This window comes from Perissodus microlepis, chromosome 6, assembly GCF_051167445.1.
Source record: "Perissodus microlepis isolate ML-2025 ecotype Zambia chromosome 6, ASM5116744v1, whole genome shotgun sequence".
In the NCBI taxonomy this organism is placed as follows: Eukaryota; Metazoa; Chordata; class Actinopteri; order Cichliformes; family Cichlidae; genus Perissodus; species Perissodus microlepis.
In genome coordinates, this window is record NC_140466.1 from 7,699,944 (window position 1) to 7,724,559 (window position 24,616).

The following is a 24,616-nucleotide window of genomic DNA, read 5'->3' on the forward strand; positions in this document are numbered from 1 at the left end:
GTACTTGATCACTGTGTTGTAATATTACCCATGCCATTAAAAAACAAAACAAAAAAAACCAGACATTCTGCAGATATTTCCTTCCCATCAGTTTAAATTGTAACGCTTACTTGGTGGTGACACAGATCTGGGTCCACAATAAACACATGACAAGAAGTCCTTAAACTCCCCTCGTCATCTCGTGCAATACTGAAGTGCCTATCATCATGGTCGTCTGTGGCTTGCATCGTTACCAGTCCGAAGAATCGCCGGTCATCGGGACAACATGCACTGAAGGCTAGTTTTTCTGCAGGATAGGTGGCCAGAACCTGACCTCTGTCACTGCACAGACGCACACTGTCATGCATAACCTGGTAGGATATAATTAATGCATGTTACCAAACTTGATACCAGGGAAAATATGGTTAACAATAATAACACAATCACATTAAAATTAACACAAGGGGAAAAAAGAAGAAAAAAAAACCTCCACTCGTACCTTCATGAGGACCAATGAATGAATCTTTTGCTCAGCCCGGAGGCGCCTCATGCTCCCTCTGATGGCCTGCAGACTGTCACTTTCTAGATTTGTGCCTGTGGAGGCGAGCTCAATGGAGCCCAGATAGCCGACAATCATTCCCACATTGAGGATACCCTCACTGGGCTCTAGGCCCAAGTCGCCACCATCTCCATCATCAACATCCTGCTCTTCATGGTGTTGAAGGTGGAGATGCCGAAAGTCTGATTCTAGGAAGACCGAATCATCATTCAGAACTTGGGCCATCTCCTCTTCAGAGAGCAGGTTTGGGTTGCTCTGGGAACGTGAGGAATTCCGATATGCTGGGAATTCGGAATCAGACAGCGGACGTGGCTTTGACGAGGACGTACTTACTCCAGGTCTCTCTTTGTCTGAGCTGCTGGACGAGTGGCTGGAGTTCTCAAAGATCATGTTAAAAATTCCTCCAGACTGCAGCTCTGCCACCACCTTCTCTGCCCGGTTGATGCCCAGCTGCTTAGTGTCCAGTTTGGGTTTGTACCAGCCTCCACGTGCTCCACAGCCTGACCTGCTGTTGTTGTTATTGTTAACACTGTTATCATAGAAACCATCCAACTCATCATCACTGGAGCATGAGTCCAGGTAGGATGCCGCCATTGTGTTGCTATGGTGACGACCGCCGGCAGAGCGTTGGTGGTGTCGCCTGTGACGTTCTCCCTCAGCGATTACTAGTTTCAAAACACCAGAGCAGCGTCCGATCAGTTTGACCACATCTTCGTGTGACGCCTTGGAGACGTTGATGTCATTCACAGAGAGGATGTAGTCCCCGGTGCGCAACCCCACATAGTCAGCAGGGCTCCCTTTCAAGATGCAGCTAAGGACACAAGGGCTTTGGCCTGACAGCGTAAAGCCATACCCTGTTCTCCCTCTTGCTACCTCCACAGCCCGTATACAACCCTGCTGAGACTGAGGGAAGTTCAGACCACTGCCACCGATGGGGCGCCTTTTGCATGACACATCCATTTGCCTGGACATTGTGCCAGGAAATTTTCTCTTGTCCATTTATTCAGTGAGTTTCAATTTACATTTGTCATTGTAGGTCCCTAATCTCTACTAAAGCAAGAACGCAGCGTGCCTCCAACGTCTTCTCGTCAAGCAGCCCTGGCGTCAGATTGCTACGAAAAATGAACAGCAGTTCAAAATGCAGCAGGTGGGTGAGAACCCAAGCCTCAGCTTTGGCACCACCTTGCTAGGCCTCCCATCCTGGTGTCACCATCTTTTCTCCAGGCAGGTTACCTAAAGTACAAAAGAACAGAACCAAATCAATCATGACCGATTTCTTAACCCTAACATGCTTAACATGTTCTTAACATGTGGGCTTCTACACTAAATGCTCTTGGGCCCATGTAAAGTGTTCTATCAGATCACTGGAGGTTGGGAGGACACAGCCACACCTATAAAGTCACCAGTTCTGTCAGGTCTACAGAGACCCAGCCCAGCACACCTGTGCTGTGCAAAAACTTCACAGCTTTCTCCTTTTTCCCCCCAAACAACTTTCGCTTTTGTTTACGTTAAATAAAAGCTCAGTGTGATAAATGTGAGCACATATGTTTGAACTCTTGTTAGAAGGACACTGACATTAGCAGGGACTAGCTGACGCGTTACCGTTAGTTTAGTTAGCTGTGCATGCTAGCAGAGTTATCCCTGCTTGAACAGTGCTGTGAGTTAACACCCCAAACAGCGCGTTTATTACTTTACGCTGAGAAACGCATGCTTCTTCTCAGCTTATGGAGTTACTGTAAGTTTTCTCTTTTTTTTTCTTGCCGTGACTCGCTGTTCAAAAGCGCATCCACCCGTGCTTAAACTGTAGTCCCGCCCCTCGATTTCCAGATCTTTGGAATGTCGGTGCGTAACCGTGGCAACGGCGGCGTACACAAACTTTCTCATCTTGTCATTGGCTACCCCAGTTGTCAATCGAATAGCGAACAGTTATGCGGACAAATTGACAAAAGTTAGATAGAGAAATCACAAATAATAAAAAAAAAAAGTACTAACGGTAGACGATTCCACAGGTGTCAGAAACGCAGCGGGAGAGTGAACTCTGCAGCTGCTAGCTTGTTTAATCACGGGGAGTTTTATTGGAAGCACAGCAAATTATCTATGTCTTTATAAGCAGAAAACAGCACAAAGCGAAAACAGCTGGCTGAAGTGGTTGTTTAAAAAAAAGTAGGGATGGCTAAGTAAGAGGTGGATGCAGGTCTTTTTCATGTTCCGACAAAGATGTTTGGAGCAGACGGTTCACTCAACACGAGATTAAAATCTGACTTACTTGTCGGTGTCCGGCGGTGATGCTCCCCGAGAAGTTTCCATAGTTGCGTAGCTAAGGTTAGTTGGGTAAACTCAGGGGCGATGGGTAAACAAAAGAAAAGGCTGCACCATCTGGCGAAGTAGCCTTAAGAGGAGGAGGACTGGAGGAGAGGGAGGTGTGTTTAGAGTGGGCAGCGGAGGAGGGTGTACAGATGATTGGAGGGGGGACTTTAACAGCCGAAATGATACAGAATTAAAGTTCACCAACTTCGTAGCCATGTCATTTCATGTAACAGTGCGATCCAGTTAATTGAACTTAACCAAAACCCGCAATATTGTGCAATTTGAACTAAACCAGCCAGAAATCTGCAAAAGTGTGGAGAAGTGTGCAAAAAGCTAAACTATAACATCCAAAGGCGTTCTAAACTGGAACAAGTTATAGTTCACTAAACTTAAAAAAATAAAAGCTAAGGGTGTGTGTGGAGGGTGGAGGGGAGTGCACTAAGGATGTCTACATTACTGAATCAACTGTCTTCACAAAGGACTGTATTTTTATTTTTTTAACCCAGAATTTATTAAATATTTAGCCTAAAAAGTGCCCTGCCTATTAGTAATTAAATTTGAAGTTTAACAATGAATCCACCAATTAAAAAAAAAAAAAAAAAAAAAAAAGATTACACATATAAAAGTATAATAGCTCTGACTGGAACAACTGGTTATAGCACACCAGACTTGCTGCTTTAATGCTTTAGGCTTCATCACATCTCAATGTGGCTCCACTGATGTGCAAAAAGAAATGCTACAAGAAACCCCATCAGTTGTCAGCTACTACTCTTTCAGATGATGTGATGTAAACTTCAGCTATAAGAAGCATCTACAGTTGCTTAACACCTGTGCCATCCTGATTTCAGTGCTTCACAAACCATATGGCAGCTGCCTCGTAATCCTGCTAATATCTTTTAATCAGGAACACCCATCTTAATGATGCTGTAAAATAAGAGCATGCTTTCATACAGTGTGGTCTATAAAAAAAAAGGAATTTTACTGCCTGGCTGAGAAAGGGAAATTGTACAAAATGTGATAACTTGACCGTGTAATCGGTCAGTTAGTTTTACGGTGTGGACCTTCACATGAGCACATCTCTCAGTTACTTGTGTCCCCAGATTGGCTTGACCGCTTTCTGGTTAATTGAAGTTGGCTGGCAACAGCTTGTTCTATCTGGATAAGACGAGGACGAGGCAGAGCATTTTAAACGTCTGTCACCCGACAGGTTGATCGTGTTAGAGACAGACACACAAGGGGTCCTGTGGGTACAAAGCAGCCATGATTGCAATATTGTTATTTAACACATAGAGCACTTTTAGCTGGTTTACAGTCAGAGTTGTCATCCGTGACTTACAACTCTCACTCAGCAAATCAAATCTCAGAGCGGGGTTACATGTTTAAATAATTTATTTCTACAACAGATCATATGCAGTGATTAATCTCTTTGAAATATTAAAATTAACAAATACACAATCTCTTCCAGTCATATTTTTACAGGCAAATGTAAATAAAAGAGGGGGGAAAAAAGATGTGGACACTTCAGGTTCTTTCAAAGATCCTGCCTGAAGAAAATGTAAAGAAAAGCATTTCATTTTCAGTCTACCACCTTTAGAATCAGGATTATGGGAAGTCGTTGCCAAATTAAGCCAAGTGTCAACATACAAATCGCAATAAAGACCTTGGCAGAGGTTTCAAACCACGATTCTCAGCTTTATCCGAGAACAGTGACTACATTATTTTCTGAACGATTTATTCCTAATGTGGAACAAAATAAAGCCTTCACTGGAAGCGTTAAATCAGAGTAACATGAGCTTTGTTGACAGCCCCAAAGCCCATCTCCCCAAATCACAAAAGACCTCTGCATAATCGCATTATCCCCAGCAGGGGTCCCCTGCTCTTTTCCTTCCAGAGACTAGCTGAAAAATCTACATTTTATCAACCACTTTTTTGAGTTTTCCTTAAACGTCGAAAGTAGTGTGTAGATTAGAAAAAGACTTTTCCCATCATCTTTAATTTCTTTCTCCCCACCCCAAGAATTCGAAATGACTTTGAAAGCAGGACTCATTTAGGCTCCTTTAATCTGCTTCAGCGAGGCCTCACATTGGAATTTCAACAGCTGCAGAGGACTCTGTCATTCATTGTGTGAATACATTATTTTCTCATGATCAAAGGAAACCAGTCACCAGCTTTAAGACTGGTGAGCGGTTACACATTTAGCATACAAATCACTGTGATGTTTACTTTTAATGTACTGCAGCACTCATTGCGTATAAAGAAAGCGTCTAACATCAACATCAAAAGAACTTTCTTTTTTCTCTTAGTTTTTTTGTTTTTTTTAAGTGCCGTGTGTATTTAATATTCTGCACAAAGACAATGAATAATGAAGTATTTACTGCTCTAACTGAGACGAAACAATATTTTAAAGCTCAACAAAAAACAGACAAAGAACTCCTGCTGTGACGTGGCACCGCTATGCTACACTTCCTCATCTGTTGATTTGTCAAAGCTGCTGTTGGTCGCTAAGGTTACAAGGCTCCCTTTGGATTGTGTTGCATCTCTTCCACACAAGTCAACCGTACCCATGGAAATACAGTATTAAAGACAGAAAGAAAATAGCCATAATGCTAAGCATGCTTTCAAGCTTTCAGTGTATAAGACAAACATATTCAGTCTTTTATCTAAGGCAAGTGTATGTACAGAGTAACAAAGCCCAGCACACTCCCAGGCAGCTCGAGGTCAAGTCTTTAATAAAACACTAGAAGCTTGCAGCTTTCCGCATTCTGACGATTATTCGCTAATTTTTCATTTTCTTCTGTGCTCGTGCGCGTTAGGACAAAAGAAAATGGCATCACATTATCTTACCGTCTAAGTCCTATCGTTTTTACAGTTCTCATTTCATCATGCACCATGGCTTTTATGTTGCTATACAATTACTTTTTACAAGATATGAAGGTGACTATTTTACGAGGACTGTAAATCACTTCCAGTCTTATTACAACAATAATATAGTCACATCTTACATCCTGAGAATTAACAAAGGTACAAGAAAAAGACAGGTGGAATCATTCAGGTGCACTGAGGAGCAAACAAGACTGCAATGAAAACCAACAAAACAACAACAACAAAAAGACTAGACAGACGTAAGCAAGGTAATAAAAATCAAAAGGGAATCTTTTGCCCCCTCTGCTACTAGTTAAAAAAAAGGAAAGAAATGAAGACAACATCACTGCAATTTTGATAATTTTGGTATTTTTCCATGCTTGACAGTTTCCGCTGTTATGTCAGTGCAGATATATGGAAATGTGGCCGAGCGCTGGTTATAAGTTAGGTAAGTTTTTTTCCCCTCCCTTACAAACAAAATCCATAAACACCTTCTGCTGGGACAAATTAAACTGCAAAACCAATCCCCTGGGGAAAAAAAAAGACCCCCCAAAAAAATAAACAGACTCACACAAAAAAAAAAAAAAAACTATGGCTATTGGTGCTCATCCTTCCACCTAAAATATTTTTCTATTTAACTAAAGTGTGTGAATGACCACAAATAACTTAAACACACACAGAAATGTACTCATCGACTTCAAGCAGGTGTTTCTGACTTTTACGTGTCAGCCCATTGTCAGCATCCTAACCAGACCTTAAGCACATGACTCACTGAAAAATAGATGCACTGAAACTTTAAATACTTTTCTATTTTTGTTTACTTTACTAACATCACAATACTCAATCCCCACAAGTTCCCACAGGAAAATAAAGTAATCCAATTCTTTATTTGATGATCGTCATCTTCATGGGCTTTTTTCCCCTAAATATATCTCAAAAGGTGCTGAGAGGGAAGTGTTGAAGGTGCAGTCATGTCTCAAGGAATCATCTGAGGGGAGTGGGTGGGGTCGGGTGGGTGCAATCTCCACACAGATACAGAAGCTTGCTGTTCCTCGTCAGAGAATGCTCCTTTTACATTTAAACACACAGCCTAATATTGAATTCAGGTTGGGTTTTTTTGTTTTTTTCCTCATCCTTTTAATACTCGCTCCACTGAATTTGTTGCCGTGGGTTCAGTAGTTCTACTTATCTCATTATCATTGAAAGGGCAAAAAGGGATGAAGCTACAGTAGTTTTTTCCTAATAAAACATTCTGTTCATACCCTTAGTCACAATTCATCCAGGAATTATAAATAGAGATTAATTTCTCACCCTACCACACCTCACTTGAAACCACTTTTCTCCCTGTGCTTCCATGCCCTTCTCTGTCTGTTGCCCTCAGAGTGATGTATCCTGATGGACTGACTGCAGACAGCCCAGCAGCTGGTAATAAGGGCTGCCTGGCGAGGCCACAGTCTCAAATACTGACTGGAAAGCTCTGCGGTCCAGCTCCTCGTCAATCTGATGCCGGTAGAAATCCATGGCCACCAGGCAGAACAGGTTAACATCCACCGCCTCACTGGAGCCCATTCGGCTGATCACGTGTGGCAGTCTGGTTAAAAGCGGGTGGGTTAAGGACAACAGATCACACTGTCTGCAAGCATCAGCTAAGTTGTGCTGCATTCACGCGTGTGTGTGTAAAATTTAGAAACATTTAACAGGTCTGTCTTGTAAGACAGTGTCAATGGGGCTACTCGTATAAGTAAAGGCAAAAAATAAATAAATAAACACTTAAATAATTCTAGTGCTATAGTTGAATGTTTATTACACAAAATGTGTATTTAGTAAATCTCTTCCAGTGTTTGCAAAGATGTGATTTTTGTAAATGACCAAAAAAACACAAAGTCAGCTTCAGAGTCACCACACTTCACTGACCAAAACAATTTGATCTTCACGATCTTTTTGCAGAAAACAGGCAGCTCAGGAGCTCACGTTGAGATTTTTGTTTGCATGCATTAGTCTGGACAGGACTTCACCACTTCAAATACTACTGTAACAAAACACAAAGTAATCAATCGTGGCAGCAGGCAAACAACTCCTGTGTTTTGTCAGGTAAAATGACTCTGAGTATATCAGAGTTTCTGATGGTAGTGAAAATGTTGTAAATGTAATTATACAATGATTAATAGATTTAAGCCTCATAAAATAAACTGCTGATCATGCTGTCATTTCTCCTGCCCCCAATGCAGGTAACACAACGACTGTGGATCAGAAGCTCACAAAAAGAAGCTAAACTATAATTATTTGATCACAGTTCACAGAGTAAACTGCTTTACTAAAACATTAGGAATAATTAAAGTAAAGCGTTGTTACAAATCACTGCAACACTGAGACATCAGCTGCTGCTGCTTCTACCACCATCCAGCCACTCCGGTCCAGTCTCCTGCTTGTGAGATCTTTTACATGGTATGTAAGGATACAGTGCTGAGATCCACTGGGAGGTGGAAGCAGACACAAAGAAGCATGAGAGGCTCCACATGGCCATGGCCACTGGTGTCCTCTGAGTGAAGTTGGACAATGACAGGAGCACCCAGTCTCGCACCATAGAAGACTGGCCTGTAGCGTGGAGTGTCTGGAAAACCTGCATATGAGAGCACAGGAATAGGAAATTTTTAAAAAGTTCTGTTACATTTCCAGCATGAAGCGGTTTTTGAAATCTGTGTCTGTAAATTACAAAGATCTGAAATAAAGAACGAGTATGCAAGATTTATACTTTATAATGAAAGGTTAACTTTTCAATATAATGCATCCTTGACTCATTGCTCTCACTCGAATTCAAGTGTTACTAACTGCGCTGAAATGTACCTTGATTTAAATTTTTGGGAAAATAACAAGAACTCACTGTATTTGTTCCAGTGTGATGTTGTAAACAGGACAATGGGATGTGAAAAACAGTTATAGTGCAGCACTTGTGTGACCAAAGAAATAAATTAAACAACTAAAAGCCTGATGTACAAGATTTTAGTTTTTTAAAAATGTAAACATTTTGCTTGTTTTGTTGATGTGAATGTACTCGTGTTCTGCTGCTAACCTTGTAGACGACTGTCGCCATGAATTGCGGATAAGGCTGCTGATTAGACAGGAACTCTCCTATGACCTTGTTCATGACGTCCTGTGGCGGAAAGAAGTCATCCAGAAACTGTGGCAGAATCCTGGACACCACACGAGCCTCACTGGGTAAACCCTTCCTAATCCTACAAACAGGAAACACCAGAAGAAGAGCAAATCAAGACTGGAAACAAAATAAGTTACGAAAGAAAGTCAATCTGTTGCGACAATCTGATCATTTTTTAAAGTAATAAACTAACAAAAGATTTTTTTTTTTAAAGTTTCATCTTTCCAACTACAAAAGCTACTTGTATGATGGCAGGTGTGTGTGTGTGTGTGTGTGTGTGTGTGTGTGTGTGTCAGAGTGTAGCAGCAGTGTACCTGTCGAAGAGCACAGAGACCCTCTCCATGGCAACAATGATTGACTCGCTGTCTGGGGCCTGAGGATCAGAATGGGCGGGGCGGCTGGCAGGACTGGCTTTCTCCTTGCCTGAAGAGAAACCAACATGACCCGCCGTGACGCCCACCGCCTCCGATACAGCAGAGTCAACCTGACCTCTAACCCCTGTCACGTCTGAACCCGACGTAAGCACAGCTGAGAAGACGAGAAGGGGGGTGGCACCGGTTGAACCAGTGGGGCAAAGGTTAGAGCGGAAGGTGGGAAACTCATATCACAAGATTCAGATCAGAATTTTGTTAATCTCAAACAGAAAATTTGTTAATTTATGGGAGCTACTTTAAGTCAAATTACATTCTTAAGTTTTCTTCTGTAAGTGACTGGTGTTTAAATGATTTGAGGGAATTTAAATGCCATGCTTCCTGGGTACTCACTGCTGTGGCCCAAATGTGCTTCAGTTTGTACATACAGCACAGAGAGATATACAAAAATTTATTGAACCAGTTTGCATTTAAAAGAGCTGGGGTTTTGTCAAGGAATTTGCTGGCTAGCCTAAGCAACAGAACTTCATATTAGTGTATTAGCATAAAGACGAGGGCACGCTAAGAGCTGGTAGAGTTAGTAAGGTCCAGCATAAGGGTTAGAGGTAGGTATACCAGAAGTACAGTATGTATAACATCTATTACATGCAGGAAGCAAGCGGGTGTACAAGCGTTATGCTCAAAATGAAGTACTGCCAAGTTTTAAAATGCAGTTATGCTGTAATAGAGACATAATGAATGAAATCACTAACAAAAGGTATGCTGTGATTCTTAGTGAGAATGTGTTAGTAGTGGTAGCAAGTGTAAAGAGGCCACAGGTAAAGAGCACAATGCAAAACTGCTGGTGTATTTGTAATGATTCGGTTTCAGATAAGGGATGAAGTGAACCCAGTAAACATTTTAATTACAGAATTAGTGCTGCTGTTTTGGACACTAGAAACACATTTTCTTTCACTCTACCTGAGCTCACTATCTCAGTAATAGCACCGCCTCTTTGCTCTTTACAGTGTTAAACAGACTCTGGCTCAATGTTACACTGTGCTAGCGTCATAATCACTGCTGCTGTGTTATCAGTGCTTTTGTTTAAAACTGGGGCCTGCGTGGGCTTAATGTTGTCGGACTCTTTATTCATACGCTGCTCCTAAATACATTTGTATCACATTATCAACGTTTACATCATTTAACACAGCGGTCCCCAACCCCCGGGCCTCGGACTGGTACCGGTCTGTGAGTCGTTTGGTACCGGGCCGCGAGAGTTGAGGCTCGGGTGTGAAATGTATAGTTTTCAGGGTTTTTATCCGTTTTCAGCGTTATTTTGTTATCGTTTTTATCGTTTACTCGGTTTTCCTGGGTCTTTTCACGTGTGTTATGAATAAATTTTCTTTTTTTCGGTACCGGTACTAGTTTTATTTTGTTGTATTTATCCGCGACACCTTAAAGGCCGGTCCATGAAAATATTGTCGGGCATAAACCGGTCCGTGGCGCAAAAAAGGTTGGGGACCGCTGATTTAACACATCAGCACGCTACTATGCTGTGCTTTAAATGAAGCATCGAAGCACAAAAGGAATTTGTGTCAGGAATTTTTTATAATCGAATTATTCAAATTACTTGATGAATTGTTGCTGCCCTATTATATACATATACACAGACTACCAACAACAATACGAGGTGCTTGCTATAGCAGCATGCACAGTCATTCATAAGTTCGTCAGTTAGCCATTTACTAGGCTTAGAGACAGCTATGCATTCCTCTCCACTTTTAGCCTATAGATTTTTAATACTTGATCAATTAGATCCCTCTATATTCTTGTTTTCTAACTGACTATCGCAAAGGCAAATCATTTGTATGTGGGGTATGGGGTCTGACTCTTTGAGGGGGACAGTACACATTACATAATGTTAGTAAGAAGAGGGTCAAGGATTAGTCCGGAGGGATTAAATGGGGGGAAAAAAGCTCACAGTGGCAAAGTATTTAAGTAGGAAACTTAAAGACCTGCAAGTTTATCTGTTTCTTTGAAAAGACCTGATGCAAAGTATTACATCAGAGTTAGCCAGCTAGCTTGATGCTATAGCAGGTTTGGAGTTGCTTGGGAATGCAGCAGCACTAACACCAGTCCTAATTGTGCATACCAGTGATTAAGCCAGGATGCCAGCAACACATTTTTGATGACGTTAAAGTTAGCAGTCATGTTAAAGCCTTGCTTACCAGTATACATGCAGGTAAGCATAAGGCCCAGAGCAGCCATGGCTCTGTGTGGAGATGGCATGTTGACTCTATCCACGCTGAGTTTGACCAGCGCTTCACCGTCCATCCGTGACAACTGCTCTGACAGAAGGAGGCGCTCAAGACCACGAAGCACGCAGTGATAGATGATGGAGGGAGTGGAGTCCTCGCTGGCTGACACCATCACGCCACATAACTAGAAGACGAAGATGAGGAAGAAGACATGAAAGTGCAAAAGATAAAGGACATATGGCACTAAATCAAAATACTTTTTTCTTCAAGATACTTAAATATATATATTTTATGTTTTTGCTTTCATTTTATTGTGCAATATGTGAGCTTCCTGCAGCCATTTTCACTTCTGAACTCTGGACAGCATCAGGAGAATCAGATCAGGACACAGGAAGGAGGTCTGCTTCTTGTTCTCACTACAGGAAATATTCTGGTTTAAGCAAGGATGCTGCCTGGAGAGAGCGTGCAGGTGGCAGAATACATGACATCCTCTCGACAGAGGTCAATGTGCCACACAATTTCCTCCATGCTCACATGTGCACAGTCAGACATCAGTCAGACTTTGTACTTCAGAGCTAGCAGGGTAAACATCATTTACTGCCCAGCTGTCAGATAATTTGATTTATTTTACTTTACCTGTATTATTCCAGCCATAAATTCAGCTCCCACATCTAAAGGGTAGTTCTCCATCATGTAGAAAGCCACTGCACACATCACCAACACATGCTGCTGGTTATGCAGGTTCACACAGCTGCAGAATAGAGATGGGCGACACACAGCAAGTAGAAAAAAATCATTATAATTAAACAGAAAAATATACATTCCAGTGGCTACAGATGAATGTCAACATAACGTAAATGACAGCATAAAGTGTTAATAAGATGCTGGGCTAGAACAGCTTCAGTAACAACAATCTCTGTAACTCCAGAAGTGTTTCCGTGATGGTGAGAGTTCTAGCTAAAACGCAGGTCCAAAACATCCCATAGTTGGAAGACCTGCTGGCAGCAAATGCTACAGCGTGTGATTCATACATTTTCTATACTCCAACCTGTCAGTGATCCTAGAATGCCCTGGAAGACAACACACACGTTATCCCATGAAGCATTTCTATCTTAAAGGTGATCACTTAGTATTAATCTCCTTTCGGTCTACAGATGGATTTAACCCTGCAAGCAACTTGGTGCATTTAGCAAAACAGATACCCTCCCAGTAGGAGGTCAAGAGTTCAGGTTTTCCTCTTAATCCACCACTGTCTGTATTTATCTGAAATGTAAAAAGCAGCATCTAAGGGCCAACAGTTGCACTGCACTCTTGGTTCCATCGCTGTATTAAGCTGGATGAAAACTAATTAATTCGCAGATCCTCTTACAGAGGAGGAAGGTGGGGTGGTCACACACACTGACATTAGACACATTAGTTCCCAAGGCTCTTTCATCAATTAAGCTCATTAGAAGATGAGTTAAGGTCAACGTCTGCACAGGCATGACATTTATACTCACTGAGCAACAGCCTTGAGGTTGGATAGAAGGTACTCAGAGACTGTGGGGATGAGCTGTTTAGCTGTGTCATCCAGAAGGTCACATTCCAACACATACAGCACCCCATGCAGGGCTCCCATGCGGCTGGGAAGGTGAGTGCTGCGCAGGGTCGTCTCCAAAAGGCGACACACGGGCTCGGCTATTACCTTGTCCTATAAATGTAAATTTAAAAGTTTTATATAGTGGGAGCAGTGGCGTACTGTTATATTGATAACTCAAACACATCTTGAACCATCTCAGGTCCCATCACACACAGCTCCTCTCACCATGCCCAAAACGGCTGCTGCCTTGCAGATGGCCGGCACAAGGTACTGATTCAAGATCTCATCCTCGGGTGGATGGTGCTTCTGTAGCTCCATCAGGGTGGAGAACATCATATCAAACTGATTCCTTTCTGTGAACAGATCTGACACTGCCAGCAGCTACAGGGAACGACAAGAGTGTACAATCAGCTGACAGAGTAAGCATGGCTCTGGTCTCAGGCTCATTTCGAGCTGACAGAACAGACAAGGTGGCATAAATTTTAATATGTCTAAATTAAAGAGTAAAGTTTCACCTAAGTGTATTCTGTCACATCAGTGAAGGACAGTCTACTGGTCTTTAAGATCAGATATTTAGGTGAATAAGTTTTAACTAAGCACATGCATCATATCTCACCGATCGGACCACTTCACTGACGAGGATGGTTGGGGTTCTCCTGTTACTTGGAGAGCTGGGGATCAGCCACTGGCTGTAGAGCTCCAGGAGAAACTGAGAACATGAATGAATATCCACGCCTGCACGGTGTTTTCTGAAAGAAACACAAACAGTCAATTAGAGTGTCTCATCTTAACTTACAACAAGATGCCTCCTGTGCACTGAAGGAATGTGTACACATATGTATAATGTTGTGTTTATTTGACTAACCTAGAGTTTATAGGAGATAAAGGTGGGGAGGTGGGCGCCGGAGTGTCTGCCTCATCTTCTTCATCCTCACCCCACTCTTCCTCCCTGAGAGGCGTGATGTTGTTACCCAACCACACTGAATGGATGGAGACCTGGAGAGTGACATGCCAAGTAAAAAAAACAAAACAAACATATTTGTTCATAATGTTAAAAAAAAAAAAGAATAACTGTTGCCCTGCTGACAACATATACATTGTTCCTAAAAAGCTCCATTACAGTTTACTCTTTCCTATGTTTCCTACCTGCCCCAGTTTGTATTCCATGTTGCCCATCTCCCTCTCTGTGTTGATCTGAAGGAGCAGTTTCTCATGGCTGATCAGCGTACCTGCTGAAACAAATAAGTCAAGCTGTTACTTTACAAATACATTTTAAGAAGTGGTCGAGGCTAATGAGAGTGCACTTTTTCTATTACCTGCAGAAGCTGCTGATAGTGAGGGCACAGGATCCCAGGCATGGTATGGGTGGTATGTATGGACGTTGTCCCTTTTTGACACAAGCGCTTGAATCTCTCTCTCCACCTCACCTCTAATCACTGCAAGTTTCCTTCCAAACCTGAGCATAAACATTAGCAAAAGGGTAAAAAAAATCTGTCTGTCACTTGCTCATTTTAGGCAGCTGCACAGTACACAAATATTAGAACCATAACTACCGTGTTTCCAGGGCTTTTAGGCTTTTGTTGCGAGGCTGCTGTTCCAGACAGCTAACTGCTGGGTTGCCAGGAGTGGGAAGGGTCATGGCACTCAGCACCAGGCTGGTGATGGCTTGCACTGCTAACACATTCAACTGGGTACGCTCTAAGTCCTCCTAGAGAAAAACAAATAAGAAAGACATGCAATAAGACGGCAATAGGAACAGATGTATTGTCTTTTTGCAAGACATCATAATATTTAGAGCATGTGCTAAATGACACATGACAAAAATATAGACTATTACATACTCCAATATAAACAAATAGTTCAGTTCATATTCAGTTCATATGAGCATGCTGCAAAGTTTGTACTTCCATAAATCTTCCTTCCCAGTAACATTTCTAGAGTTCAAGTTGTGTGCATACCTCCTGTTGCGGGTCCTCCTCCTGGTCTTTAGTGATGGGTTGGGTGACCAGCACCCCTAGTAGAGTAGCCCAGGTCTCCTCAAATTGAGTCCTGCTGCTCCAGCCTGAACAACCAAAAACCCACACAGATGCTTAATGCATAGGGTTTAAAAAACAAAAAAACAAAAAGTATACTTAAAAAAATAATAATAATAATTTAAAAAATGAAAGCATCATCGATGTGATAAGAATGGACTGATTGTATGTTTCTGTACCCAATGTATTGATACGGTAAAGAAACTCTCTGAAGACATCCTTTTCCTGAAGGAAGTCCACAGGGATCTCAGGCAGCGTTGTGCCGAACTCTCCTCCTGGCTGAGGGGACCAGCCCAGTTTCCAAACCTAAACCACAAAGACAGAGCATATAAACATAAAAAAAATTTTAAAAAGAAGAAGAAATAGATTTTAATTATGTGTTAAATTCAGTTACCTACTGGCACAACTTCTTTCAAAAACTCACCAGTGGAGGTACTCGGGTATAGCTGTTGACCAGAGGAAGCCGAGACAGACTGATAACAATGTTGCGCAATGTTGGTGTGAGAAAAGTGGGTAAAATGGAGTTTCTACGATGACCAAGGGAAAGGATGCTCGGCAGGCCCTCCACCAGCTCAGCCATGATCTCACATGCTTGCCACTCACACATGTCTGTAACACAAAGACTTAAATGTTACCCTAAGGCTTTCATCTGAGAAGAATTACTCACAACAACAACAACTACAACAAAAAAGATGACTGCAATAATAAAACTACATGAAACAACCCTGAACTTTAACTCAGTGTCTAATTAGATTCTTACGGTCAGCATGTGCTGCATCCACTTGGTCTCCATCATCTTTTTCTCCTTTTGCCATTTTCTTCTCTTGATGCAGCAGCTGGTCACCAGGACTCACAGCCACTGCGAGGGAAAGGTGAAAGACTTTTAATTAGCAAAGATATTACAAAAAAGTGCAAAAATGCATCTTTCTGCTTTGATTACCTGCAACAATAATAAGGCGAAGGCAGTAAATGAGGGAGCAGGTATGGGTGGTGTACTCTGGGGTGGAGAGCTTGTTCCAGACGCAGGGCTGCTGCAATGCCAGACACAGGCAAGAAAGTGCCCACTGCAAGTCCACGCTCAGGGGCAGCCGATCCTGGAGCAGACGCCACACTACAACCTGTGTAACCATGATGTCACATTCACAAGGGTTTAAGACAGTTGTAAAGAAATCAAAGGTTGTGCAAAGCAGTCATATCATACTAATTTGGTCTTCAAGCTTTAATTTTCTGAAATCAAATCAGTCGTTTACCTCAGTGGCAGTGCAGGTGAAGGTGGTGATGAGGTGCTCCTTGTCTGAGGGAATATGTAGTGAAGAAGGGAGCTGGCTCACACTTAGCAGGTATTGAGATAGTGCTCTACAGAGTGACAAAACTCTGGGGTAGAACCCTGGTTCATCTGAAACATACGGTAAAGAATTTAGGAAAATAATGAATCAAAACTTTATTTTGAATTAAATTTAATTAAAAGACAAAAACAAAAACCCAGACAGAACAGATACTTGTGGGGTTTTTTGCTAACTTTTTTCTGATCCATTTTTCCCCTCCTTCCCAGTCTCACCATACACATCACCCAGCTGGTCCCAGTAGGGCTGGGGTTGGGACGGTGGCAGAAAGGACTGGTGAGGTGCAGGAAGTGACCCGGTGACCCCTGCTAGTTGTTCGAGGGTCACCTGCAGTGCTGTCTCCAACAAAAGTGACCCCTGACCGCGTGCTAACCGCTGCATTCCCATACTCAAGCATGGACAGAGAAGGCTTAGATTGAACTCCTGGGGAAAAAATGACAGAATTCCAGGTTCATATGTGAAATCCTAAAAAAAAAAAAAAAAGCCCTAATATACAGGAATTAACATATTTTAGATTTTGTTTATCATCACTGTGGGCTAATGTTTGCGCACTGGAGCACCAATGTGTCTGGATGCTTCTATTATGCAGATGTTAAAATTTAAGTGCATAATAAGACAGTGTGTACGTTCTTTACCTTGCAGCTCATGACACTGAAGAGATCAGCAGGAGGTAGTTTGGTAAGAAGTTCTGTCGTCTCCAACAGGGAAACATCTCCACGGAGACAGCACTGAGACTTCACCAGAGCCACATACCACTCCTAAAATCAAACAAACAAACGGATAAACAGATGTTCTGCACAGTCTGACAAACCTGGATTATTAGATTCATCAAGTCTAGTTCCTCACCTTGTCTGCAATGACCAACTCAGGAGCGGGCGGAGGATCCCCGTCCAAGGGATGTGATGTCACTGGAGGAGTGGGACTGCTTGTGTCAACAACAGTGGCTCTGAACCTGTCCAGCAGGGAGTAGAACCTCTGATGTCTGGGACAGAAATAACCAAACAAAAAAATTTACAATTTAAAAAAATAAATAAATAAATTGAAATTTGTTTTTAGTTAACATATGGATATAAGAACCTGCAGATTCAGTACAGCCCTCTCAATAACCTACTGGGTAAATTAACTCAACACGAGATATCACATTTTAGTTTGTGTGCATTATTTGGGAAATCCAAACAACATCCAATTCCTCAGTCTATCATTTCATTGTGGTCTGAAAAGGTGACTAATCCAAGGGCAAAACTAAATTCAACAGGCACAAAAAAAAAAAAAAAAAAAAAATCACACTTAAAACAAAAATACAAACTTTGGGGTAGTTCTCAAAATGGCTGCAGTACACAAGGTTTACCTCTGAGCTAAACCACTGTTCTGGAGATATTCTTGGATCCTATCCAGTTCCTCCACAGGAAGCTGTGCTATGCTGTTCTGAAGGGTGAAAGAATGAACACAATCAGGGTTTTTAAACATACAAAAAGTTTGACTTTAACAGTTCTTCCCATCTGATCACTTTAAAATTCGAGAACAGGTCCCAAATTGGACCGGGAAAAAACATAAGAAACATGTTCAGCTTTTAGATGCACTTCCAATGAAATACACACTTTACTAAAACGTACCTGTAAGGTCTCAGCCAGCAACATCTCTACCCTGCGACACGCCAGTGTGTCCACCATGCGAGCCAAAACTCGAAAGGGTGTATTAAGAAGCTTGTCAACATATAGCATCAGTAGAGATCCAGACTGACTAAGGTGGATGCCTTCCAAACACTGTAAGGTCTTTTTCAACATGGTAGGCTACAAAGACGAAGAGAACGAGATAGTAAGGGAGGGCAGTGGGGCATGAAATGAGTAAGATGCAGGGACAGGGAAGAAAGATAAATTGAGAATTAAAAAACAAAATAAAAATTTCAACCAGGTAGTCAAGAGATTAGAAAGATGAATAGGATGTTATCTTACAGTAGTGAGGTTGTCACAGCGGGACTGGATGGCCTGGATGAAGAGGCCACTGGCAGCAGAGTTGCGGTGGACAGCACTGATGAAGTCCTGCACTGGCGGCTCATGGGAAAGGCTGATGAGGTCACGAACATGATTGACAATCAGCCAGGTTAGATGCTCCGAGTCATGGAGATTCTGACACTACAAAGGTAAGAAAAAAAACAATACTTTTATTATGTAAAGCACTTACAAATCTAATTTACTTTTGCTTATTAGTGTTTTGAGATTTAAATATTGTTCTTCATAGATAGTAAAGAGCAAATATAGCCAAATGTAATTTTCAACATGTTTTCTAGCTGAGAATAGTATATCGTGATCTATGTATAATTTATCCCAACAGTATGGTCCCATATTCTTAGTAATCTTACCACATAGTCACAGAAGAGGATTACAGCTCCCCTGCGTACAATCTCTCTGTTAACCATTGCTAACTGGGACTCCGGCTTGTCCTCTTCACCTTCCCCTGAGGAATGAGGGCTCAGCAGCTTTGTGGATGAGAGACTGTGTCGTCTGATAGAAAGAAAACAAGGCACAGTTTTAAAAAGGAGATGGTGCAGAGTTTTTCCTCATTTTATATCCTCATTGACTCATTTATAATAATTAAAAAGTGCACACAAATACACCTGACCCCAGTTAATCCCCTCACACTGTTCTTACCTGGGTGTCTGATGAACCTCAGCCCACCAAGAGTAGTTGGTGTAGTTAATGATGAGAAGAACTTGGCACCAGAGGAGCACCAGGGATGGGTGGGTGGTGATGAGGCACTGTACCATGCTGTTCAGACCTTCTAAGGGGTAGAAGAGGTTGGCCTCTGTGGCTGTCTGTCCATTCTCACCCTTCAGGAGACGGCTGGCTGCAGCTGTGATCCTGCGAAACATTCCTAGGAGGGAACAAAAACGAAAAATAGGTAAAAGAACTTAATCTGAATTATTTTGATATATTATTTTAAAATATCATACAGGGAGTTTGTGCATTTCCCAGATTTCACATGCTTACCACTTTTGAAGACGTGTATGAGACACATGAGCAGCGTGCCCAGCTGCTGGCAGTAGAAGGTGTGCTGCTGCTCAGTGATCTCCACTTTAACCTGCCTGGTTGAAATGTCATCCAACAACACACCTACAAGCTGGAGAAGGAATCTAGATGGGAGGTGGAAAAGAGAGAAGTGAAAGAAGGTAAAAAGGCAAGAAGAGTTAGCCTTGGAGGCAATCTGGTAGCTGAGAAAACAGAGCAGAGTAGAAACCTTTCTCAGCCTGTTAAAGATAGTAAATAATAACCTGGCAAATGTTTCCTCAGGTGCAGCCTTTTGCGTTTCACCATTAGTTTCCTGTTTGCAGATTGTGTCAGCAGCAGGCGGGTCGTTTGGGGAGGGGCTATGCTGATGCAGGCGGCGGATAGCGTGGCAAGAGAGGAGATTTGGAGAGAGTGCCAGCTCATGGACACGGGAAAGCACAATGTCTTCAGTGGACTGCGAGACCAGTACCCTAAGCACTGCCAGGATACCAGATACCCACAGCTGGACTGTAGCTACAGATGCCTGCAAGAACCAATGTCAGATGTCACATCAAATCTTACCTTTTCCTGTTATTTTGTTTTTTTTAATAAATCAGTCACTTAAAAACTAGAGAAATTGTGAAAAAGTGCACGCTATCTGATGAGATGTCTCACCATGGTGGCTGGGATGGTGAACATACTCTTGAGCAGCATGTCAACAGGTCTGAGAGAGGAGGGTGCCACCGTCTCAAACAGAGTGTTTAATACTCCTAATGCCTCTGGAGAGTCCAGATGCATCTGTGTAGACCAAACATACAAATATGCTTACTGAAACAAACAGAAATTGCCTGATCACGCATCTGTATAAATTACTGCAAAAAATTAGTTGGCTTTAACCATCAAGGTTAATCCAACATATAAACTTGCAAACAATTTCCTACCTGCTGCTTGGCAATCATGGGAAGTATGACGTCTGCAATCTGTCTGGATAATCTCTTCCACTTGTCTTCATTCTCTTTGTGACACTGCTGCAGTACAAGAATGAACATCTCCAACACCTGCAGCAGACACATGAAAGCATGAGCAAGGCAGAGAAAAAGTGGGTTGAATATCTGATGATGTAGCATGCTGTGTCTCTGCATCTACTTGTAAACATACCTGATGGTACTGCACAAGTCTTAGCAGCATGGAGACCACAACTTCTTTCTGTGTATCCAGCTCCTTGCCTGCATCAGCTTTGTTTGAGCCCCTCAAGACAAACAGATCGTGAACTATAGGCTGCAAGGCTGGGATGGCTGTAGACAAAGCAGAAAGGTGTAAATGTAACCATCAACAAGAAAAAAGAGGAATTAAAAATTATATAAAAGTCATATGCATTCCTCTCACCATGTGTGACAGCTTTTCTGCCACTTGCCATAATGCCATCACACAGCTGGATGATCTTGGGAATGCTGATAATCTGCTTGGAGTGGTAGCGTTCATAAGACAGCAGCACCAGGAAGAAAAAGATGTTGGGAATGATGGCCTCTGAATCTCTGTAAATGATGCAAACAGTTATTTTATTTCCCAGGAAACATATGTGACAAGCTTTAATAGTTCATATATACACACACACACACAGGAGAAATCTGAAATTTTTACTGACTCAAAACATACCTGAACTGCCCCACTTCAATGTACTCAAACTGTTTCAGGACAAAGCCAATAAACACCTAAAACATAAATTTCTGAATGAGCCATACTATAAAATTTGAAGTTGGAGATGACCAAAAAAAAAAAAAAAGTGCATGTGTTTGTTTTACCTGGTCTGAGTCTAGCAGGCAGTAGTTGACTCTGAGCTGCACAAGCTGAGCGAGCAGGTCCAGTACTTGTCTTTGCAGCGCCACAGATGTGCTGGTGGTATACTGCTTCAAAGCTTTGATCACCAACGGCTCAAACAGTCGAATGTGGTTATGAATGGCATTCTGAGAAAACACAAGATGCAACTCTCAAAACAGCAGCAGACCACATAAGCGACTCTTAGCGCATAATATCAGTATGGAACAGCAGCAAGACAATGAAAGCGTACCTTGTCTCCTCTGTGGCGCGCTGCATTTGTGATGCTGGATCTCAGTTGATTGGATGCTTTTTGCATTACATCAAACCATCTTAAATTAAAGAAAAAAAGAAGAAGAAGAAAAAGCACAGACTTATTATCGCACTTAGTTCATACATTTTATATTACTTACACACACACACAAGCCCGTTCAGCTATCTTAGTGAGGACGTTCATTGACATAATGCTTTCCCTAGCCCCTTACCCTAACCATTAAAAATGAATGCCTAACCCTAACACTTACCCTAAACCTAACCATAACCTAATTGTAACCCTGACACCAAAACCACATTTTGAGCCTCAAAAAGGCCTTCAAACTTGTGAGGACCGGTGTGTGTGTCCTCACAAGTGACTGTTGGTTCTCACAAGTATAGTAGAATGCAGATTTCAGTCCTCACAAAGATAGCTAGACAGGAACACACAAGCCACACACACCCCTATAAAACAACTGAATGCACACTATAAGTATGTGCAGGGGTGGAGAATAAATATGTGCAGAAAGTCACAGAAAAAAAAAGGAGAGTTTGCGATTTCCTAAATAAGGACATCTATGCATACGTATGGGAGACGTGTGTTACTAGAACTCACCCAGAGGTATCCTGCTCCTGTTCAGCCTGCACCATGTTACGGAGGCTTGCATCAGCAAGAGCCTGGGTAAAGTGAGTGTATGGAGCCATGAAGCAGTAGTGGTAGAGTCCTGGCCGCAAGCTGGAAGAGCCAAGACGTAGAGCTTTGCCCTGGGACCGGCTGGGTCCACTCAACACGCCCTCATACTGGGAGGCCAGGTTGGTCCCAAATAGTGTCTTCAACAGCTGGAGAATAAGTCAACTTATTACCACAAGAACTCTTTTGCAAATATATATAAACATAAATATATACAAAAACACTATAATTTTCAACTTTACATAAAATTTGAGAATCCAGTTGATATATTTGAAGTATTCTCTTTCTTTTTTTCCCCAAAACACAGCAATAATTAAGCTCCAGTGAAACCTCTTTTCTTTAGAAGCTCCTCCACCCGTAGGATTAATAGTTATATAACCAAAATCACTTCACCATTTAATTCTGCTTTTATTCACAATTGACATGCTGTGAATAACCCCTTAAACACTGACTTACTACGCTCCCTTAAAGTCCCTTTAGTATGTCTGTGGACTTATCAAAGAAACTGAAAACTAGATTACCACTGAGACAGAATACTAATGTGTGTTGTTCTATAAATACATGAATGTATGGAACCATCGCACAGGGGAACCAATGCCTTTACAGGCCCTGTCGGCAGGAACCAGCCTCACTTTGTGTGGAGTCACACCGGCTGCAGCACACTGCTCAGTGCTAGAACCACAAAGACTGCCACACATTCAAAAGGATATGCATCTAAAATTCACAGGCATTAACACATAACATACTAACCTGTTGCACACAAACTGTGGCCATGGTTGGTTCTCTGGAGAAGCAGGACTTGAGGTAGCCCAAAATTTCCTCCACACACTAAAAGAAAAGAAAAAAAGGTTACTTCTTCTATTGATAAAGAAGAAGATTATCAATAAATTGGTTGTTAACAAGAAATGAACAAGACCCCTTGTTAAGGGATCGCACCAAACTTAACACTGAAAGACGATGAAATTCATCTTTACCTTCCCGATGTCATGAAGTGTGGCTAACTCCAGCAGCTGAGAAAGAACATCTAATGTAGCGCGCAGGAAACTTCCAAACTTTTCTTGGCTACTGTGAAGGTCCAACGTAACCTAGAAAAACATTAGACCATCCATAAACCACCATACAGGCAGCAAAAATCTATTAAAATCATTTTAAGTTTAAACAAAGAAGTGTTCTGACCTTATAGTTGGCATGCGTAGCTTTGAGCACATCATAGAGCTTGAGGTAGGGAGGCAGGTGGTAGAAGTTGCCAAAGGTGGTCGATTTGTTTACAGTTGTTGAGCCTGTACTGTCTGTTGGCCTACCTGCTTTGAAAAACTCCACTTAATATTCTGAGACTCACAGAGATGATCTGTACCCTTTTTTAAGCATGGTGAGGCATTTACCTGTGTTGGCCTCGCTGCCTTTCTTTGGGCTCATAGGGGTGGCACTGGGGTCGGCAACCTCCTTCTCCTTGCCTTTCCTACGAATGGGACTGAGGGAGGGGGTGTTGCTCAGGGAGGGGAGAGTGGCCTATAAAGTTGGTATAGAATGCAACAACAGAACACAATACATCAGACATCCTGTGGATCAAACTTGTGCTAAAATGCACCTGAATGCATGGTGCCAAATATTTTCTTTCATGAGTCTGTTAAACCAAATAACTCTCCTTATCAAACGCACCTTCATTGCTGGTCCTGGTGGTGTATCATCCAACACATGGGCACAGATGTTGAGGACCTTCAGCAGATGGGAAAAGAGTTGCTCCACCATGACCACCAAGGAGCGTTCTGATAGCGCGGCCCAGGGTTCCTCCAACTTACTTGGGCCTCCACTACTGGTCCCACTGCTGCCTTCTTCCTCCCCAACCCAGGGATTACGCATACATTTAGGAGCCACAGCTGAGAACATCATTAGGGTAGTGATGAATCAACAAATGTCAGAGTAAAACATGTTCATGTCATATTAAATTATATGTAAAATACCTGAAACTCTTAAAGTAAATTACCCACCAGCTATGAGGTTTCCAGAAAGTAACAGTGCATCCTGATGCGCAGAGAGATCCAGTGGAAACCAGGCAGAAGACAATAAGGAGAGCACTGTGTTGGCAATTCCTACAGTCAGAGTCCTCCGCTCTGCATCTGGTGCAGATGAGGTGGTTGAAGAGGCTGGAGCACTGCTAGGCTGTGATAAACTGCAGAAAGGAGTGAACAGACAGAAGGTAAGGGGAGTCTAGAGAAAGAGTTGAAATGATTATGTAAAAAAATGTATTAATCGGTGCAGCATACAAACCTGAGGGTTCTGCCCCTACTGCGGTTAAGACTAGAACGGGATGAAAAGTTGCTATTGGAGCTAACATAGCCACAGTGCCAGCCTGTGCTCCAATTGCCCACTGGAAAATTTGAAGCTAGAAGGCACAAGGCCTCACAGCAGCCAAACTGCAGAGAAGACAGCATGATAAATATTTAGATGTT

At 42.2% G+C, this 24,616-nt stretch overlaps 2 protein-coding genes and 1 non-coding gene across 15 annotated transcripts in view; all 3 read right to left on the reverse strand.

The window, feature by feature from the left end:
- Positions 1–2,937, reverse strand: part of rgs12b (regulator of G protein signaling 12b) — a 53,122-nt gene extending 50,185 nt beyond the window's left edge. For 2 of the 5 annotated variants that reach the window (XM_084930436.1, XM_084930435.1), the window contains exons 1-3: positions 2,805–2,930; positions 479–1,771; positions 111–350 (exon numbers count right to left, since the gene is read on the reverse strand). In XM_084930436.1, the coding sequence (XP_084786562.1) occupies positions 111–350; positions 479–1,537 (1,299 nt within the window). In that variant the 5' untranslated portion in view covers positions 1,538–1,771; positions 2,805–2,930. Of the gene's footprint in view, positions 1–110; positions 351–478; positions 1,772–2,804 lie in introns of all 5 variants that reach the window. The other 3 variants (XM_084930438.1, XM_084930437.1, XM_084930439.1) reach the window with 2 other exon arrangements.
- A 1,279-nt stretch (positions 2,938–4,216) lies between these two features.
- The window catches only part of htt (huntingtin), a 31,644-nt gene continuing 11,244 nt past the window's right edge, over positions 4,217–24,616 (reverse strand). For 3 of the 9 annotated variants that reach the window (XM_084930441.1, XM_084930444.1, XM_084930440.1), the window contains 44 exons: positions 24,435–24,580; positions 24,155–24,336; positions 23,826–24,043; positions 23,549–23,675; positions 23,343–23,467; positions 23,141–23,251; positions 22,917–22,994; positions 22,092–22,315; positions 21,477–21,555; positions 21,211–21,372; positions 21,065–21,120; positions 20,795–20,943; positions 20,567–20,703; positions 20,350–20,466; positions 20,084–20,206; positions 19,693–19,952; positions 19,412–19,554; positions 19,073–19,295; positions 18,784–18,925; positions 18,377–18,556; positions 18,038–18,214; positions 17,773–17,849; positions 17,271–17,406; positions 17,060–17,182; positions 16,640–16,847; positions 16,332–16,477; positions 16,022–16,199; positions 15,842–15,940; positions 15,506–15,690; positions 15,261–15,387; positions 15,007–15,110; positions 14,602–14,756; positions 14,365–14,504; positions 14,195–14,280; positions 13,914–14,044; positions 13,665–13,797; positions 13,274–13,429; positions 12,969–13,159; positions 12,106–12,220; positions 11,440–11,653; positions 9,176–9,389; positions 8,778–8,940; positions 8,167–8,327; positions 4,217–7,298 (listed from right to left, as the gene is read on the reverse strand). In XM_084930441.1, the coding sequence (XP_084786567.1) occupies positions 7,085–7,298; positions 8,167–8,327; positions 8,778–8,940; positions 9,176–9,389; positions 11,440–11,653; positions 12,106–12,220; positions 12,969–13,159; positions 13,274–13,429; positions 13,665–13,797; positions 13,914–14,044; positions 14,195–14,280; positions 14,365–14,504; positions 14,602–14,756; positions 15,007–15,110; positions 15,261–15,387; positions 15,506–15,690; positions 15,842–15,940; positions 16,022–16,199; positions 16,332–16,477; positions 16,640–16,847; positions 17,060–17,182; positions 17,271–17,406; positions 17,773–17,849; positions 18,038–18,214; positions 18,377–18,556; positions 18,784–18,925; positions 19,073–19,295; positions 19,412–19,554; positions 19,693–19,952; positions 20,084–20,206; positions 20,350–20,466; positions 20,567–20,703; positions 20,795–20,943; positions 21,065–21,120; positions 21,211–21,372; positions 21,477–21,555; positions 22,092–22,315; positions 22,917–22,994; positions 23,141–23,251; positions 23,343–23,467; positions 23,549–23,675; positions 23,826–24,043; positions 24,155–24,336; positions 24,435–24,580 (6,615 nt within the window). In that variant the 3' untranslated portion in view covers positions 4,217–7,084. Of the gene's footprint in view, positions 7,299–8,166; positions 8,328–8,777; positions 8,941–9,175; positions 9,390–11,439; positions 11,654–12,105; positions 12,221–12,968; positions 13,160–13,273; positions 13,430–13,664; positions 13,798–13,913; positions 14,045–14,194; positions 14,281–14,364; positions 14,505–14,601; positions 14,757–15,006; positions 15,111–15,260; positions 15,388–15,505; positions 15,691–15,841; positions 15,941–16,021; positions 16,200–16,331; positions 16,478–16,639; positions 16,848–17,059; positions 17,183–17,270; positions 17,407–17,772; positions 17,850–18,037; positions 18,215–18,376; positions 18,557–18,783; positions 18,926–19,072; positions 19,296–19,411; positions 19,555–19,692; positions 19,953–20,083; positions 20,207–20,349; positions 20,467–20,566; positions 20,704–20,794; positions 20,944–21,064; positions 21,121–21,210; positions 21,373–21,476; positions 21,556–22,091; positions 22,316–22,916; positions 22,995–23,140; positions 23,252–23,342; positions 23,471–23,548; positions 23,676–23,825; positions 24,044–24,154; positions 24,337–24,434; positions 24,581–24,616 lie in introns of all 9 variants that reach the window. The other 6 variants (XM_084930443.1, XM_084930448.1, XM_084930447.1 and 3 more) reach the window with 4 other exon arrangements.
- LOC146384956 (small Cajal body-specific RNA 14) lies at positions 22,731–22,860 on the reverse strand. The gene has a single exon (XR_014800598.1).